General features: G+C 35.8%; 1 protein-coding gene across 3 annotated transcripts; it reads left to right on the top strand.

The window, feature by feature from the left end:
* The first annotated feature begins 931 nt into the window (after positions 1-931).
* On the top strand, positions 932-6,142 carry LOC114297155 (uncharacterized). 3 transcript variants are annotated; one of them, XR_003641421.2, is made up of 3 exons: positions 932-2,486; positions 4,283-4,373; positions 5,864-6,142. XR_003641421.2 is itself a non-coding variant. In XM_028241523.2 (2 exons), exon 1 carries the CDS (start codon positions 1,073-1,075, stop codon positions 2,468-2,470), a length of 1,398 nt encoding a protein of 465 aa, XP_028097324.2. In that variant the 5' UTR covers positions 932-1,072; the 3' UTR covers positions 2,471-2,486; positions 5,864-6,142. The 3 variants fall into 3 exon arrangements, 1 of the variants encoding a protein (XP_028097324.2); XR_003641422.2 differs by having other exon boundaries at positions 938-2,486; positions 4,292-4,373; XM_028241523.2 differs by lacking the exon at positions 4,283-4,373.
* The last annotated feature ends 14,309 nt before the right edge of the window (positions 6,143-20,451 follow it).

The following is a 20,451-nucleotide window of genomic DNA, read 5'->3' as shown; positions in this document are numbered from 1 at the left end:
TGATCATCATCGTAATTCGCTATCACTGTAACCCTCGCGATCAGTTTGCGACCACCGCGACACCAAACTCCTCAGATCTAGGACTTTTGGTGGTAGTGGCGCAGATGGATGAGCTGAGAGAGAGAGAGAGAAGTTCGGTATGGTGGTGGCGGCACTGTGCGGAGGTTTTGGAAGGGGAGGCGTTGGGGCAATAGAGGACGATAGGGGGAAAGAGGCAGAACACACAAAGAGAGTACATATAGGTAAGGGCAGTATTAGAATTTGAACAATAATTTGATATCAGCCAAATCTGTTTGAATTTGGAAGAGTGGGTAACAAAATGAGGTATATGTATATTAGTTTCAAAAGTAAGGGAGGTATGTGTAATTTTTGAAACTACAGGAGATGTCTCTATAATTAAAGTAAACCTCATGAGTGGTCAGTGTAATTTATTCAAAATTCAAAAAAAATCTCACTAAAATGATCAGGTTGCCTGCCAACCCAAATCCTCGTTGATCCCATAACAGTATCAGTATGACTCTGCTCACCCTCCACGTCACCATACAACTAGCATCTATACCCTTAACAGACGGTCTAGATCTAATTTAACATGTCCCCTCGATCTCACAGTTTTGTCATTTTCATCCACACCATAAAAAAGTCGGGCAAATTACAAACACTCTCCTCGAGATTTGGTGAAAATACAGATTCTCCTCTGAGATTTAAGAAATTACAAATTGCCCCTTGAAGGTCAAATTTACATAACAAATTAAGGAAAAATCTATATAAAAATAAAAATCTCATAAGATAATTTGTTATAGAAATATAAATATAAAAAGACGAGATATAATTTCTTAAATTTTAGAAAGAAATTTATATTTTTACCAACCTCAAGGAGTGATTGTAATTTGCCCTAAAAAAGTCCTAGTCCATGATGGGCACTACACTCCGCAATCAAACATGTAAATATAAATAACCCCTCCCACCTCTTCCTTTTTTCTCCTCCCTTTCCACCTTCAATCCAGAAGAGTCTCTCTCTCTCTCTCTCTCTCTCTCTCTCTGCATCCCCCCTCCTCCAAAAAGAAAAACAAAAATGAATAGGAATAGGAATGGCCATGGTGGTGGACCCGGACCCGGGGAGGGATCCGGGGCAGAGCTCTTAATCAACACAGCCGAATACTTCCTCCGGAACCGCAACTTGGACGGTTGCCGGAAATATGCAGTCCAAGCCCAAGAGTCAAACCCTAACGCCGCCGCCCAGATTCTGGCCGTGGTGGACGTCCTGGCTGCTGCCACCACCCGCTTTAACAACAACAACAACAACCGACCCGACTGGTACTCAATTTTGGGAGTGAAACGTTACTCGGAAGACTTACAACTCCTCAGAAACCAGTATAAGAAGCTCATTCTACTCTTAAACCCTAACAAGAACAACTCCCCCTTCGCTCTCGAAGCTTTCGACCTCGTCCGCCATGCTTGGACACTCTTGTCCAACCCTTTAAAGAAGAATCAGTTCGACAATGAGCTTCGAATGTTCTTCGAATCTCAGACCAAAACCAAACAACCACTTGACAAGATGAAGAAGCAGAAGACGAAGACGAAGACGGAGAGTAGTAGTAATAGTACTTCTATGGAGGGAGGACAATGTGGCTCAGACTCAGATACATTCTGGACCGTCTGCCCTTACTGTTACTATGTCTATGAGTATGTTAGGGTTTATGAGGATTGTTGTTTGAGGTGCCAGAACCACACCTGTATGAGAGCTTTTCATGCCGTGGCTATTCGGTCTCCACCCCCGCCCGCTGTTGTGAGGAATGGTGAGTACTGGTGTTTGGGGTTTAATCCAATTGGGTTTCAGAATGGAGGAGGAGACAAAGGGAAAGGGTTTTCATCATGGATGCCGTTCGCGCCAATGTTCACGGCAACTCCTCATGAGGAGGAGGAGGAGGTGGTGGTGGTCAACAAGAATTCTGTGCCTCCTCAGGGTGGCAATGAATCTAATATAGGCAATAACAGCGATAATTCAAGTGATGATGAACTCTTGGGTAAAACTGAGGAGAATGCTAGTGGTAAGAATTTGCAAACGGAGCAAGTGAAGAAGGGGGTTGAGAGCTTTGATGGGTGTACAAGAAAAACTTTTCATCATAGAGAGGTACCTAGCCCTGGCCCTAGCCCTAGCCCTAGCCCTAGTCCTAGTGTTGCGAAGCCAGTGATGAAGAGGAAGAAATCAGTGGCCAGGAATACCAAAAAGATTATGGGCAAAGGAACCAGAATTAAGAAAGATGAGACCATTCCTGAGCACGTGGAAGCATCGGACTGGGATACAGATGATGCCAGTAAAGATTACGAGGATTTTGGTTCTGGGATTGCTGAAGGAATGGAGACGCTAGGAAGTAGTAGGGGTCAATCTGGTACTGGTATGGATGGATTGCAGTTTTTTGATGGAGAGGATGATGATATCTTTGTGGGTCTGCAAGATGGTTTCTTCTGATGTGGGAAATCCAAGGGTAAGGGCATCTTAAGATTGGAAATGGATTTTCATCTTTCTTTCCTTCTTGTTCTAGGATTGGATGGTATAGCATATGGCAGCTGAATTTTTTCTTTCACTGGTTGCCTTGAGGTTGAAAAGTAACGCAAACATTACAATATATAGTTATAGATTTGACTGGTTGTGGATGTATAAAATTTTGTAGTTGAGATCTTTTGGATAAAACAGAAATTGACCTTAATGAATATTGTGTATACCACAATAATTGAACAGTATTTGTCACGAGGTGGCACGGAAGTTATTCTTCAGTGAAAAGTTTACATTAAGTCTGGTATTTCATTGAGATAATCAGTGGAATAGCCTTTGCTCTCTTTTAGATCCTCATCAATTTCAAGGTTTTAGTTTGGCCACTTAAAGGTGTATCTTAGATCCTATTATTATGAGGCATTTCACATTAGTTGAATTGTTAATGAAGGCATGTTCCAGTGTGAGTCCTCTGTTAAAGCTTTAAATTTGCTTCGGATATTCAATTAGAACTTGTGTACTAGTTGAATTGTTAATGAAGGCATGTTCCAGTGTGAGTCCTCTGTTAAAGCTTTAAATTTGCTTCGGATATTCAATTAGAACTTGTGTACTAGCAATAGACACACAACATGAGATGTGCATTATTCAACATATTTTTTCTTGCTCTAGTTTTTTTAGTTATTACTATAGTAATCTCCAATATGATAATCATTAATTTTAATGCAATTGATCTTCTTGCCTACTTGCATAATCACTCAATTTCGTTGAAGAAAATTTTCTCTTATAGCTTTGTTCCATGCATTGCATGATTGTTTTTTTCATATTACAATGTGTTGGAGCATGTTGCAACAGTAAGGTCATCATCCCTCACTGGTGTCCATGCAACTATCAGAAAGTGTGATTAATTACTCAAGTTTGTCTGCTTCGGTAAAAAGAATATACGTGGATTTTTTTGAAAGGGTACAGTAACTTGTAGAATTCTTGTAATTTTAGCACGTAAAGATGTACAAGGAGAGTTTCTAATGTTCTTGAGAGTGGATAGCTAATGTAATGGTTGTTCCTTTAATGTGGTTGCTTTCATTGCATTAATTTTGATCTTTTAAAGCTTTTCTTTGCTTGATATCTTCTTAGTAGCTAAATTGCAGTGTCCCGGGGTTATATCTGCCCAATCACTTGGCTTCACTTGGGTTAGTCTGAGTGAGATATACATTTGGGGTGAATAACCATTGCATACCTCTTTTTATGCTGTTTAACAGCATCTAGGCATTCCATATACTTCATTTATATTCCTGTCCTATAGCATATGTGATTACTATGATTAAATCACAAACTAAAATGCTAGAAGAATACGCATTGTTTTCAAGGCATAAATGCTTAAAGGGCCTAGTTTGCTAATTCATTGCATTGTTGTTTATGTTTTAATAGAGAAGAAAGGTGGTTGCCATGAAGCTAATTTAGTAGCTAACATCCAAGTTAGTTTATTTTTATTATTATTATTTTTTTCTCTTCTTGTATATATACATGCGTGTGCCTTATTCCGCATGTAGTCCAACATTGGACTCCTTTGTCCTTTGTCTTTGTTGATTCTGTTGAGATTGATTCACTTCCTTTAGACACGCATTCTGCTAATGGTGTGGCATGGTTCCTGGTTAGGTATGAAACTCTGGCTAGTCCACAGAAGGCAGACTCCAGAGATTCATATTTTGAAAATTTTCCAGTTTTTGTCTGTTGTCAACTTGTGTGTGTGTGTGTGTTGGGTCTAAATTTCTAATCCCTGCATTGCTGAAGCAGCATATGCAGGCATGAAGCAACTATGGATTAGTAGAAGTTGATGCTGATGAGTTATCACATGTTCCATTGATCTCAAGTACATAGCTCTTTTGTAAGTTGTCCATTCAGTTATGAATTATGTTTCTCTTTCGATTCTAGTACATTTTCGGTATAAGAAACTAAAATTATTTTCGAAACTCACATTTCCACTTATGTCATGACATTTGAGGCCTGCACTTTTTTGTAAGTTATGTACCCTCTAACATGAAGAAAAGCAAGTTCCTAACTATAATTGTGAGCCTGTATTTTGGAAAACAGGAAGCTTTGAGACCTCTTTGATCCCATTATGTGTATGCTCCCATATTTTTGGGGAATAGTCTCATTTAATAACAACAATTCCCTCCATTTCTCAATTTCATATGATCAAATAGAATCTGGTATGCATAATAATCAATTAATATAAGTTCAAATGATGTTCTTTCTATAAGAAGTAAAGGAAAAAATAAATACATAAACAAAATAAAAACAGAAGAGAGATGGAAAACATGCAATTTATTCCTAGTCAAATAAAAAAACAAGGCAACCCAATTTCACAAGGCTCTAGTTAAAGCAGGGTCTTGGGGCAAGGTTAATGACAATCATCCGCCTCGGCATGTTTATGAAATTGAAAGCCTCTTACATATTGAAGAGAAATTTATAGAGGGATCTTGTAAACCTTCTCTATTTTTAGGTGCTCCTGAAAATTGAACGAGGGTTATTTTGTTTAGATGGTGATTTTACTAACAATTGGTTGCATGCGTGTTCCATTGTTTAGGACTTCATTATCCAAAGGTGTGGATTTATTATTTTGTTTATTTGTTTGTTTTTTCTATTTGCTAATGGCAAACATGTTCAAGATTAGATTTTTTTGTTGAGGCATCTGTTATTGGTGTTTTCTCCATGTCAGAAATAGTGGTTCTTCTTTAAACTAAATGTCTGACTGCAGCAATTTTAGAAGGTAATTGTCATTTCTTCTATTCCCATGGGTAATAGGATCTTGTGTTCATTAGGGCTTGTGACTGTTTTGAAGGGAAGCTATTACTTGCTTAAAAAAAGAAAAGAAAATATTGTTTCTGATCAAATAAGAAAAGAAAAACAAAGATTGAAGTGGTTGATGTGTGTGATGGATGTCTGACTGAAGATCTGATAAATTTAGGTGTGTTTTGGAGGGGTCATATTCTTTTGTAGTTGTCATGTCTTCTTTTTCTTTTGCTTCTTTCCATCTTTTCTTTCCAAGCATTGAAGTCTTTTTTCGCATAGTAGTGGTTATATGCATATTCTTAATTTGTATTGTCTTACACACCTTCAAATGTGCTTATCTGTTTTTGGCATGTTAACATGTATCGAAATGTTTTGTCGTACCTATTATTTCCTGACAAACACGACTCCATTTAGTTGCCAGACTCGAAGGACTAGAATATGCAGGGCAAGGACTTGTATGTTATATTTCTCATTAAGATACCAAAATTTAATTTCCGATCTCTTGTGCTATGTATAGTGTGACTTTAATGGGCAACTCTGATGCCTACCTTTTTGTTTATTTATTTTGTTTTTCTTTTCCAGGTACGTAGGAGTGCACTGAATTATGCAAGGCCTCTTGCTAACATCAGTGGAACCAGCTCAGATAAGCTCATTATCCATGTACATGTCCTTTCTTTTTTGTCTTTCAGAGTACAATATGTATGCGTTCAAAAAAACAAAAAGAGTACAATATGTATGACGAACTTGTGAAATCAATGAGTCACGCTCCAAGAAAAACATGTTAAGGAGCCTATTAGAAGTGCTGATCTTGAAAAAATATATATACAGAAAAAAAGAAACGTAAAGATGGGCCTTTTGTGAGTTTTCTGTATGTCATGGTTGACTTTATGTTTGGATAGCTTGACAGGTTTGTGTTTTCGCATTTCCACATGAAGATTGGGTTGCACGCTAGGGAGAGTGTTGGATAGTTTTATACATTTTTGGATTCATTTTCTAATCGCTTAAGCCATTAGAGTTATTGTTGACTTAACATTTAGGTTCTAAATCAGGTTACTTATTCTAATCCTGGGATATTAACTAATTTCAGGGAAATAGAAACAATCAAGTCATAGGTTTGCATTAAATTTATGGGAAAGACTATGACTGGACCATACGCACTCTATAACTAAAAAAGAAAATGATATAATTTCATCCTTTCTAAATCATAACTAAAAAAAAAAAAAAGTCATAACAAAACACTGCACGTTACTTAACTAAACATCTCATGAGTCATAATTAAAATAATATGATAATAGAAAAAGAAAATTAGTCATAACTAAAGAAAAAAATGACGTAATTTGATGTTTATATGATACACTCCTTTCAAGGGATGTGCATAGTAGCATTTCTCTAAATTTAATGGTGCTCCCATCAAAATTGGAGTTTAAGTGCTCATTTTGTTAGAGGCTCCCATTGAAGGACCCCATTTTTACATTATTTAAATTTAGCACATGAATTTTTTTATGTTGTAATGTGCTATTTTCGCTAGTACACCTAAATATTACACCAGAGTCGCTCTTCGGACACTTCACAACGAGAAACCATAAAAAAAGTATAGTAAGAACAGTTTGCAAGTTGGGCACTATTTTTCAGTTTTGATGGCCGAAGGGTTGCATTTGAAAGCTTCAGCATGAAGTCCTGACAAATTCTTGGGCATAGCTAGGCTACAAAATCCTCATTGTTGTACTTACTATGAAATTTGACATGGCTTGGTGACTTGGCTACATATATTCAATTGACAATTAGAAATGGTTAAATGATAAAATCTTGGCCTAATACTTTGGTGTGTTTGATTCAAGGGATTTGGGCGGTTGTGCAATTGAGAATTAGAAATGGTTAAATGAAAAAATCTTAGCCTAATACTTTGGTGTGTTTGATTCAAGGGATTTTTTTTTTGCGCGGGGGGTATCGTTTGGTGCAATTTTAGTTCGCCGGACATGAAGTTCGGTCGGACTCCATATTCCTTATGTGAGGGACTAAACAATCCCGTAGGGGTTTAGATGTCTATTGTTTCGTGCAATTTTAGTCCATCGAACATAGAGTTTGGCCGGATTCCATATCTCTCATATAAGGGACTAAACAATCCGGGGGGTTATTTTCATGGGATTGGTATCTCATGAAACTAATATGTGAAATGTCTATTTTACCCTCATGCTATTACTTAGTAAACAATTGGACAAAGATAAAATAATCTTTTGAACATTTATAAATTATTTTTTTACTGTTGTTAATTTAAAATTCTATATTAAATAAAAAATATGAATTATAAATTATAAATTAAATTTAATTAAAAGTAATAAATTCAAAATTATGGCCTTATAAATTAAATTTTTTTGGTGTTGTTAAAAAATTAAATTTATATATTAAATGAAATTATTTTTTTAGTGTTGTTAATTTAAAATTATATATTATGAATTATAAATTAAATTTAATTAAAAATAATAAATTAAAGGAAGCTTTTTTGATAAATCCACTTTCTAAGAGTTTTATTCCACCCAACCCATATTCTTTTTTACTATTCCATTAGGTCCTATTTAAGATAAGAAGACCAAAAATACCATTTTCATCTACTTATGTTCCATTTAGTTCACATTATTTTCTTATGTTTCAATAAGTCCTATGAGTGACATAATTACCAAAATACCCCTAATGTGAATGTTCACACCGTCAATGTGAATGTTCATATCGTCAATGTGTAGGGGCCCGGCCCATGTCGATCCTCGTGGGTGCCCGGAAAAATTCGAGTCGGGCCGGGCCGGCCCACGGGCCAAAAAATTAGGCTCGACCCGTTGATAATGTGAATATTCACATTGACATGTTAACATTCACATTGATAAGAGTGTAAAATTGACTCGCGTCCCATGGTCGGTCAAAAGCCCGTGGGTGGCCCGGGGCGAGCCCGGCCCGACCCGTTGACAATGTGAATATTCACATTGACATGTTAACATTCACATTGATAGGAGTGTAAAATTTGCACACGGCCCGTGGGCGGCCCGAAGACCACCCGCTGCCCGGGGCGGGCCCGGCTCGGCCCGTTGACAATGTGGATATTCACACTGACATATTAACATTCACATTGATAGGAGTGTAAAATTGGCCCGCGGCCCGTAGACGACTTAAAGCCTGGCCGCGGCTCGAGGCGGGCTCGGCCCGGCTTGTGACAATGTGAATATTCACATTGACATGTTAACATTAACATTGATAAGAGTGTAAAATTGGCCCGTGACCCGTGGGCAGCTCGAAGCCCGGCCCCAGGCCGGGGGCGGGCCCGGTCTGTTGACAATGTGAATATTCACATTGGCATGTTAACATTCACATTGATAGGAGTGTAAAATTAGCTTGCGGCCTGTGGGCGGCCTGAAACCCGCCCACGACTGGTGGGCTGCCTTGGGCCGGTCCGGCCCGACCCGTTGATAATGTGAATATTCACATTGGCATGTTAACATTCACATTGATAAGAGTGTAAAATTGACTCGCGTCCCATGGGCGGCCTGGGATGAGCCCGGCCTGACCCGTTGACAATGTGAATATTCTTATTCACATGTTAACATTCACATTGATAAGAGTGTAAAATTGGTCCGCGGCCCGTGGGCGGCCCGAAGCCCGCCCGCTGCCCGGGGTGGGCCCGGCCCGGCCCGTTGACAATGTGAATATTCATATTGACATGTTAACATTAACATTGATAAGAGTGTAAAATTGGCCCGCGGCCCGTAGACGACTCGAAACCCGGTCGCGGCTCGGGAAGGGCTCGGTCCGGCTTGTGACAATGTGAATATTCACATTGACATATTAACATTAATATTGATAAGAGTGTAAAATTGGCCCGCAGTCCGGAGCAGGTCTGACCTGTTGACAATGTGAATATTCACATTAACATGTTAATATTCACATTGATAGGACTGTAAAATTGGCCCGCGGCTCGAGACAGGCTCATTTCGGCCCGAGCCCGAGACCTTAGGCTAGGACCTGGGCCATCACTTTGAAGCTCGGCTCGCTTAAGGCCCATTCTCGGGTCAGCCCGGTGGGCTTGGGCGTAGCCTCGAGCTTAGGTCGGGCTTAGATGGGCCTGGCTATTTTTTTTTAGTTCTTTTTAATTTTTTCTACCAAAATTTTATTATTTTCCACAAAAAAAGACATTGTGCCTCGGGTGGGCTGGGCCTCGGACCGAGCCTTGAATGGGCCTTAAGCGGGCCGATGGGCCGGGCCGGGCCTCAAAGTGATGGCCTAGGCCCTAGCCTAGGGTCTCGGACATGCTCGCGGCCGGACCCAAATGAACCTGTCTCGGGCTGTGGGCGAGCTTCGGGCAGCCCACGGGACGCGGGCCAAATCTACATTTCTATCAATGTGCATGTTAACTTGTCAATGTGAATATTCACATTGTCAACGAGCCAGGCCGGGCCTACCCCAAGCCGTAGGCGAGCTTCGGGCAGCGGACAAATTTTACACTCCTATCAATGTTAATGTTAACATGTCAATGTGAATATTCACATTGTCACGGGTCAGGCCAAGCCCGCCTCGGGCTGCAGTCGGGCTGCGAGCCAATTTTACACTCTTATCAATGTGAATGTTAACATGTCAATGTGAATATTTATATTGTCAACGGGCCGGGTTGGGCCCGCCTTAGGCCGCTGGCCAATTTTATACTCTTATCAATGTGAATGTTAACATGTCAATGTGAATATTCACATTGTCAACAGGCCGGGCCGGGCTCGCCCCGGGGCACCCACGGGTCGTGGGCGGGCATCGAGCAGCCACGGGGCGCGGGCTAATTTTACACTCCTATCAATGTGAATGTTAACATGTTAATGTGAATATTCACATTGTCAACGGGCCAGGCCGGGCCTGCATTGAGTCGCGGGCGGGCTTTTGGCCGTCCATGGGCCGCGGTCCAATTTTATACTCTTATCAATGTGAATGTTAACATGTCAATGTGAATATTCACATTGTCAACGGGTCGGACCGAGCCCGCCCCGAGCTGTCCATGGGTCGCGGGCGAGTTTTGAGCCGCCACGAGATGTGGGCCAAGTTTACACTTCTATTAATGTGAATGTTAACACGTCAATGTGAATATTCACATTGTCTCGGACATGCTCGGGCCCGGACCCAAACGAGCCTGCCCCGGGCCGTGGGCCAATTCTACATTTTATCAATGTGCATGTTAACATGTCAATATGAATATTCACATTGTCAAGGGCCCGAACCGGGCCTACCCCGGGCTGCGAGCGAGTTTCGAGCAGCGGGCAAATTTTACACTCCTATCAATGTTAAAGTTAACATGTCAATGTGAATATTTACATTGTCACGGGTCGGGCCAAGCCTGCCTCGGGCTGCGGTCGGGCTTCGGGCCGACCACGGGCTGCGGGCCAATTTTACACTCTTATCAATGTGAATGCTAACATGTCAATGTGAATATTCACATTTTCAACGGGCCAGGTCGGGCCCGCCCTGGGCCGCTGGCCAATTTTATACTCTTATCAATATGAATATTAACATGTCAATGTAAATATTCACATTGTCAACAGGTCGGGTCGGGCCGGGCCCGCCCCCGCCGCGCACGGCTGTGGGCGGGTTTCGGGCAGCCACGGGGCGCGGGCTAAATTTACACTCCTATCAATGTGAATGTTAACATGTCAATGTGAATATTTACATTGTCAACGGGCCGAGCCATGCCCGCCTCGTGCTGCGGGCCAATTTTGTACTCTTATCAATGTGAATATTAATATGTCAATGTGAATATTTACATTGTCAACGGGCCAGATCGGACCCACCCCGGACCGCCCATGGGCCGTGAGCGGGTTTCGCGCCGCCACGGGACGCGGGCCAAGTTTACACTCTTGTTAATGTGAATATTCACATTGTCAACAGGCCGGGCCCGTCCCGGCTCGGGGGCGGGTTTTGGGCCGCCCACGGGCCAATTTTACATTCCTACCAATATGAATTTTAAAATATGAATGTTCACATTATAAAATTGCTAACCGTTCAAAAAATATTTATAAGGGTATCAAAATTAAATGTAAGGGCATAAGTATCCAAGAAAATAATGTAAATCAAGAAAAAGGACTTTATGGGATAAAACTATACATACATGTGACTAAATGGGTTAAAAAATTCCTTCATGGACTTCTTGGGTTAAAACACTTCTAAATGAGATTTATCAATAAAATTCTCATTAAAATTATGGCGTTATAAATTAAATTTTTTTAGTGTTGTTAAATTATAAATTATAGATTACAAATTTAAAATTATATATTAAATAAAAAATATAAATTATAAATTATAGGGGTAAAATAGTTTTGAACATTTATTCTTATCCAGTCCGTCTAACCAAATATTGGATTCAGTAAAAATAGTTATTTTCTAGACATCTAATCTCATAAGAAAACAAATATTGGATTCACTAAAAATAGTCATTTTCTAGATATCTAATCTCATAAGAAATTAAACACATGATACACATCCAATCCAATCCAACCAAATAGTATTGGGGCTTCACAGTCCCGGGATTCAAGTCCAATGGATACTAATTTCCTTATCCAGTCCATCCAATCAAACACTGTGATAACCACTTTGTGCACTATGCCAAAGGTTAGACGTGTATTCAATCTTTCCCTTTCCAAATACACATTAATGTGTACTATTTGACCATTTTTTCTCTCTCTCTTTTTTTTTGTGGGGGGGGGGGGGGGAGGGGGTAGAATTACAAATCAGTGAATTTTTGGAAAAATATTTTCAGATTCATAAAAAAGTTTAGAATTTTAATAATTAATAATTATAAAATTTATCATTAGTATGTAATATTTTTTTTTCTAAATTTGTACTGAACTATGATATCCCTTTTATTTCAATGAAGCAGTGTTTGGCCTCCAAAGTCTTGTATGGTGTTTCTTCTATTTTTTCTTCACTCTAATCAAATTTCTTTTGCTTTGTGGATAAAAAAAAAAAAGGTTTAGGATTTAATTTGTACAAATTAAAAATTTATAATTTAATTGGTTTCCAGAGTTAAACTTTGAATTTATTTTTATTTGTAATTTTGTCAGTGTTTTTTTTTTTTTTTGGGTCGACTAAGCGATTAGGAATTAACTTCAAAAATTTGGGGCGATTTTAAAAAAATGGAGCTGGCCTTATGGGTGGGCCGGCCGTCCAATGGGCCAACACCTTGCTGAAAAAAAGAAGAAGAAACCTTTGACTTGCGTTACCTCTGTTTTAGGTTCGGTTGAGGACCACCATTGAACTAAAAAATGAAGCAGGCCCATGTTTAATATTCATGGTTGGCCAGGCCGACTTCATCTCGTCTTATCCTCCGTTTGGGAATTTTGATTTTAAACTAAAAAGTTAAAAAGTCATTACAAATTATTATAACAAATTTTTTTAATTTTTTTTTTTGCACATCTATTTATAAAAAGTTAAGAACTTAACTAAAATAGTCTACTTTTAAATGGGATGTTAGTTTGACACTCCACTATAAGCCTACCCTTGTTGGGATAAATGGTGGAACTACTAAAAGTGATCAAATTCATTTTAAATTGTCGGTTTGATTCGATTTTTATTAATTTTGATTCTGATTTCGATTTTAAAAATAGTTTAACCTTTCAAATAGGTCGGTTCTTGTTTTGAATCAAATCGAACCATGATATAGTTGTTTATTATTTTTTAATATTTTTATATGTAAAAGTAATAAATAAAAATTACTAGCAAGATTTATACTATTATAGCATATATAGTCTATTTTTTTATTATATAAAAATTTTAAATACTGTACCGAATCATTAGTTTTTATGGCTTAGTAATAATCCAATTACATAAGTTTAATAGTTCAGTTATTACTCTAATTTTTTTTAATCGTAAAAACCAATTCCATTAATAATTTATTCTAAAATCAAACAAATTCGGTTTACTTACTACACATCAATCCTGTGAATCAAGTTCTCTATTGTTGTTCTCTTAAAACGGAAATACACTTGTACCATACTATTGGGAAAGAAGAAAGGAACATATGAAACTAACGATTTCCATGATTGATGGAATCTACATATATAACGTCGCATTTATATAAACAACAATGATTCATCCCTCTAATTTTACAATTGTGAAAAAAAAAAAAGAAAACCTAAGGCCAAAACATCACATCAATAGGTGAAGCTCACCCCCTAAAATTTCTTTATAGCTCACAGTTTAAAGCTCACAAACATTTTTCTTATATAAAACCATGACTAAAGGAATCTAGATAACATATTTTAATTTTTTTAACAGAAGCTCTATGATAGTGATTGATCATCCAACACTGTTTCACAACAGTAATATCAAAAATATGTTTTTCAATGGGTGCACAGAATGGGTCAATCCCTAGTTATTTTGCAATTTTATTTATTTGTTGGGTGTTAGCATATCACTGCTACTCTATAAATACATGGAAGTTAGGCTTAGCGGTCCCACACCCAGAGTGTAATTTAGGGGTTGTTTGAGATGATCTAAATAAGTACACTTTTTATCTTTTTACGAAAAGAGGTACAGAAAAGTAAAGAGGTGATATGATGGAAAAAAGATAAAAAAATGAATTATTTTTGGATTGCCAAAGTGGTAGAATTTAGAAAGAAAAATGGGTTCATATTCAACAACCACCAAAAAAAAACTAGAAAGCCTCACGTAGCATGTGTTCCATACCCATCACAAGGGCATGTGACATCCATGATGCAATTAGCCAAGCTTCCACACTGGAGAGGTTTCCATGTGACCTTTCACTACAAAAAAAATAAAAAAATAAAAAAAATTAAGATTTCAGATGCTAAAATTTAGGAACAAAATTATTTTTTAGGGACCAAATACTTTTGTTGCGAAAAATGTCATTATTATATTTTTAGCAATGAAAATTGGACATTAGTGATGAATTATTATCCTTTTGGGACCAAATTTTTTATCTAAAAAAATAAACTATTTTGAGACCAATTATTTTGTCCCTCAAAGTCTATTTATTAGTGACACTTTCAAAATTTTGTCGCCAAAAGCCTTATTTTTAACTTTTTGGGACGATCTTTTAGCGACTATCCTCATACTGATGGAAATTGGTCCCTAAGTGTTTTTTGTAACAAAATTTTCACTTTTAGAGACCAAAAAATTTGGTCTCTAAAACTTTTATATGTTGTAGTGTTTCTCAACACTGAGTTTAACCAAACATGTTTGATTAGGTCTAGAGGTCTTGACTCTATCATTTTTCCATGAACTCATCAAAAGAGGCATATTTCCATTCAAAGGTATATCACACACACTTTTTTTTTTTTTTTTTTTTTGGATATGTAGTTAGTTATTAGATTAACATATTACAGGAGTTGAACTCTTATCCTCTCTCCTTCCAAGCGTCTCCTTAAGAGAGATTTGATGGCAAAGAACTAGCCATGCATGTCTATCTATCTTTCTATATATTTGGTTTTGTTGTTAAGTGTTTTGTGGTCTTTATCATTTGACTTCCTATCCATCCAAAATGCTGGTCATTTTGCTGCGTCAATCCAATATTGCTGGTCATTTTTATGGTGTTTTAATGTTACTCTATTTTATTTTTTTTCAAAAGAACGCATATTTTAATAGTTGGATTACAACGCTATAGTCTAGATCTCTCTTTTAATTTATTCGACTATTGTTTGTGGCATTATTTAATAGTTGAATTATTTACTTTTATAGTGTTTTTATGTTACGGTACTTTTTATCCCATCGTTTCGCTCTTCGATTTTTGTCGACATTTTAAAAACTTATTTGGTTACCAAGAAAAATGGTGAACAAATGATGAGTAGAGTTTTCCTGCAACCATTCAAAGTTTCTCGACCATGCAGGATGTACATCATTTAATTTAACTATATAATATCTACCATTAAATGTTATTATCAATCAATCAAATATTAGAAATAAAATTAAATAGATATTTTTCGTTGTTCACTAATTTAATTATATAATTTCTACCACCATAATTTAATTTTCTTCATAGATAAATGTCAACGTGTATCAGTCTAACTTGTCGGATAGTCACTCTCTATCGCCAAATGAGTACAGACAAGACACACATCTGATAAGTTATTTTATTATCTTTAAAATTAGGGCAAATTACATATACCTCCCTTGAGGTTTGGCTAAATTACAGATATCTCCTGAGGTTTCGGAAATTACATCCCGCCCCCTAAGGTTTGCATTTTCATAACAATTTACCCCCTGAGGTTTAAATTTCATAACAAATTACCCCATAATTTGTTATGCAAATATAGCATTCAAGGGAGAATTTGTAATTTCTCAAATCTCAATGGGGTATTTGTAATTTAACCAAACCTCGAGGGGGTATATGTAATTTGCCCTTAAAATTAGTACGAAGGCATGTGAGTTTACCAAGAGGTAGGATTGATTTGAAAATTAGTTTTTTTAATCTTATGTTAAAATATAAATATGTTTTTGATTTCCTTTAACTCTTTACCAAAAAAAACAAAGAATAAAAAAATAGGAGATTTTTTTTAGGATCTCTAGTATTAAAATTTTATAGTATAAAGGATATCCAATATTTTCATAATATCTAAAGTTCCTCAAATCGATTCAGAGAAAATTCGATTTAAAGAATTTCACTGGACTTCTCCAGAGAAATTTTCAGAATTTCTCCAGACTTCCTAGAGAAATTCTCTCCAAACCAGAGAAATTTGCCTCATTACGTGTAGGGAATTACTTTGGGTTCAAATCAAAGAAATTTGAAATTTCTCTGAATTCAAACCAGAAAAATTAAGAGAAAATTGAATTTCTCTGGTTTTGTTCACAAATTTCTTTGGCTTTGTTCAAAGAAAATTGGAGGTAGTGTTTGGTATAGAGTTTTAGAATTATGATTTGAGAATAGAGTTGTATTTTGAGTTTGTGAGTTTTGAAATTATGATTTGAAAAAGAAAAATTTGTTTGGTTATGAGTTTTGAAAAGAGTTTTAAATTTTTGATGTGACATATGAAATGAGAAAAATTGTTTGGTTATGAGTTTTGAAAAGAGTTTTTAAAACTTAATTCAAAAACTTATAACTTATAACCAAACATACAATTCAAAACTCTATTGAAAATTCTATTCAAAGCTCATAACTAAATTCAAAAAAATAATTTGTCATTTTGGTCTAAAAAAATAATTTCTATATTTAAAAATATCAAAAAACAAATATATATATTTTTTCCAAATAGCAAGTTGCGATTGGAAATTGCAAATAAAATAAAATAAAAAATATATACTGTTTCGGTCAACTGGCCGAACAACCGGCCGGACGTCCGGAAGGATGACTGAGTAGACCCAAAATTTAAAAACTCCTCTGTTTTTCAGAATGAAAAAGATGAAAGAGAGATAGAGAGAGAGAGAGGGTATGCAGGAATCTACCAAACGTGAAAGAGAAATATGTTTCGAAATGTGTGGTGGAATCATATTTTCAAAACTCCATCCAAACAGTGCATGCAAACGGAGGGGTGGAATTACGATTACAAAGCCGCACCAAACACAGCGAAATTTCTCTAACTTTGTTCACAGAGAATTTTTCTAATTTTCTTTACAAATTTCTCTGTGAAGAAAGCCTATGTCTTAGCTTATCCAACAATTCTACTCCAAAATTTATACCTATCAAAACAATTCAACAATTTACATAATAGCTAACTAATCACAAAATTTAAAGACCATCCAGATAGTGAAACAAATTGAAAACAATATCTTCTAGAACTCAGTAGTATGATCAAAGCCACGATTCAACAAATCAACTTACCCACCAAAAATAAAAGAAAAACCCAAGTCAACTGATCAATTTCCTCTAGAATTGACTGATGCCCAGAAAAATTTAGCAAAGGAAAAAAAAGATGAAAGAACATACCCGTTTGTTGCTAAATTTGGAGGATCGAGAAAGAGAGATGAGGAGAGATAGTCACAACTGTAGCAATGGCAAACATAGCGTTCAAAGCTGACGAGACTCTCGACCAAAGGGAGCAAAAGGAAAGAGAAAATGTTCCACAAGAAGTGAGCACGGTGGCTACATACTTGCTCGACATTGTTAATGGAGAAGACAACGTTGTTGTCGATGGCGGGAGAGGAAGATGAGGCTATGCCGGCGGCAGCGGCAGCGATGGTTGGGAAATCTAGGGTTCGGGGAGTCGATTTTTGGGTTTTTGGTCTTGTTTGCACTTGTTGTCTCCTATCTGAAAATGGAGAAGTTGGTAGAGAGAGAGAGAAATAATGTTTGATTTGAGAGAGTCAAATTTCTCTGTGATATATGGGTGTAGGGTTGAGGGATCTTAGACATCACAAAATAATATTATGGACCATTTCTATTACTAAAAATAGAAAAAAGACCTTAGACTAATTTTCTCGAAAAAATATTCATGCTTTTGCACGTTCATATTATTATTATTATTATTATTATTATTATTATTATTATTATTATTATTATTATTATTATTTCTGCTCAATCAATGTTTAGCAATGAGCCCTTTGTTTTCTTCTTATTACAAATGGGACAAAGTTAAAATGACAAACAAATCTTTTGTGGCGAGTCCTTGAAAACAGCAAGACCTTTGTGGGTCAACTCATTCTAATTTATTTTGTAGTATTAAGAAACAAAAAAACATTTATAATAAAAAATGAAAATGGCTTTCCTCCAGTCTAACCTAGAGGTGTTCGCGGATTGATTTTGTACAGTTTGCAGTTCGGTTTTGACCCACCCGCACCTATGCAGTTTGGGAAAAAGTCAAACCGTAACCGCCCCCAGTGCGGTTTGCGGTTTGTGCGGATAGGGTTTGCGAATGTGCGGGTGATTTGCGATTTAGATTTTTTTCTTTAAAAATTAACTTTTGAGTTTTTTTTTTTTCATTTTGTAAATATTTATTTCGAGTCATTTTCTTTCAATTTTCTAAAATGTTCCAACATTAATAATTAATGAATTAAAATTTATAAAATTAAAAACAACAAAATCCCATTTTTGAACCTTATTTATTCCCTTTCTTTCAATTTTCTATGCAATCAAATTGGGTGTACTATCACAATAGTGGAAACATCCAATTATCAATTGGTGAACATAGCAAGAGAAACGAACAAGCTTACATTGAGATAATGGGGGAGTAATAGGAACAATGTGAAATAGATAGGATAGAATAGATAGATCTAAATAATGAACAAATGGTCTATGTTTTTTTTTTCAAAAAAAAAAAAAATTATATTTGGCTAAGTGCGGGCAGGTTGTGACAGGTGCGGTTCAAAACCGCAACCCGCCCGCAACCCGAAAATCTTATATATTTCAAACCGCACCCTACCCTATTCAATTTGTGAAACCGCCCATACATGTGCGGTTCGGTTTGGGTAGGGCGGGTTGTGCGGGTTGGATAACCCTATGCCCAGCCCTAGTCTAATCACGGATTGGAAGATATTGTTAGATCCGTGAGAGTCCATCATGGGTCTCGTTTCGATAATTAGAACCGTTCAATGTGTAAAATTCGTCGAGTACTATATGATTGTAAAAAAATCACATTAATCGGATATCGATAACTATGTAATTAAATCAGTTTTGTTTAAAAAAAAAAAGACAGTGAAAAATAAACGGCTTACAAAAATTTGATTTGATCACATAGCTATCAATATCCGATTAACGTGATTTTTTATGGACATATAGTATTTAACGAATTTTACACATTGAATAGTTTGGAGTATCAAAATAGAACCTATGGTAAGCCTCCACAAATCCAATAATATCCTCCATTCCAATCACCGACTAGAGAGTAGCCGTTGTCTAAAAAAATAATTTTATACACCCAATTTAATGGTGACCGGACGAAATTAATTTTCCAAAACAGTAAACCTACTACACCTACTGAATTTAATGATGACTATATGAAATTAATTTTTGGGTAAATTACACTGACACTCCCTGGGGTTTATATTTATTACAGTTCTCCTTTTACCTTTTGGAAATTACATCTTCCTCCCCGAGGTTTAAAGTTTCATTACAGATTCCCTATCAGCAATTTAATTTTTTTAAATACCAATTTTGTCCTCAGTGGGTAAATTGCATTGACATCCTTCACATTTTAGAAATTACAATCCCCTCCCTAAGGTTTAAAGTAGCATTACCAATTGCCCCCTCGGTTAGTATTAGTTGGAAAAAAAATTCATTGAAAAAAAAAAAATGAATTGGAAAAAAAATTTAATTGAAAATTTTTTTTGTTAGTAAATTTTTTAAATTTCTGTTTAAAAACCAACGTAAACTTATTTTTTGAATTTACGTTTTTTCCTCCAATTTACAAACTGATACAATCATTTATAAACCAAAAAATTATCAAATAAGTTTTTATAACAGTTTTTAAAATTTTTGTAAATATGATTGAAAACTAAAAATGATGTGGTTACCAAACAGGCTTGAGATGGTAAAAATGTTGTAAAATTAACAAATAATTAAATAAGTTACCAATGTAAGAAATGACTTATCAAAAGATTCTTAGGCTATGTATGGTTTGATTTTTAGATTTTTTTTAAATTAAAAATTAATTTGGTTAAGAAATAAAAAATAAATATCACTTTTATATAATTTTTATCTTTCGAGTGGTTAGAAATAATTTTTTACAAATTAAATTGAAACTGCCATACGTGTATGCATATAACCTGCTCAAAAGTTAAAATGATAATTATTTTTTATTTTTTATTTCTTAACCAAATTAATTTTTAATTTTTTTTAAAAAAATTCTAAAAATCAAACCATACATAGCCTAAGAATTTTTTGAGAAGTCATTTCTTACGTTGGTAACTTATTTAATTATTTGTTAATTTTATGACATTTTTACCATTTGAGGCCTATTTGGTAACTATTTCGTTTTCAATTTTCAATTTATATTTACAAAAATTTAAAAAGCTGTCATAAAAACTTGTTTGATAATTTTTTTGGTTTATAAATTGTTGTCTCAGTTTATAAATTTGAGAAAAAAATGTAAATTCAAAAAATGAGTTTACGTTGGTTTTTAAAAAGAAATTTAAAAATTTTACTAACAAAATTTTTTTCAATTAATTTTTTTTTTTCAAATATATTTTTTTTTCAATGAATTTTTTTTTTCCAACTAATACTAACCGAGAAGGCAATTGGTAATGCTACTTTAAACTTTAGAGAGGGA

Source organism: Camellia sinensis, chromosome 4, assembly GCF_055761805.1.
Source record: "Camellia sinensis isolate YWXY chromosome 4, ASM5576180v1, whole genome shotgun sequence".
NCBI lineage: Eukaryota > Viridiplantae > Streptophyta > Magnoliopsida > Ericales > Theaceae > Camellia > Camellia sinensis.
Note: the sequence above shows the minus strand (reverse complement) of the source record. Positions and strands in the feature narration are given on the sequence as shown.

Excerpts from the sequence above, each read along its gene's own strand:
- LOC114297155 (XM_028241523.2), top strand. The coding sequence starts at position 1,073 with ATGAATAGGAATAGGAATGGCCATGGTGGTGGACCCGGACCCGGGGAG.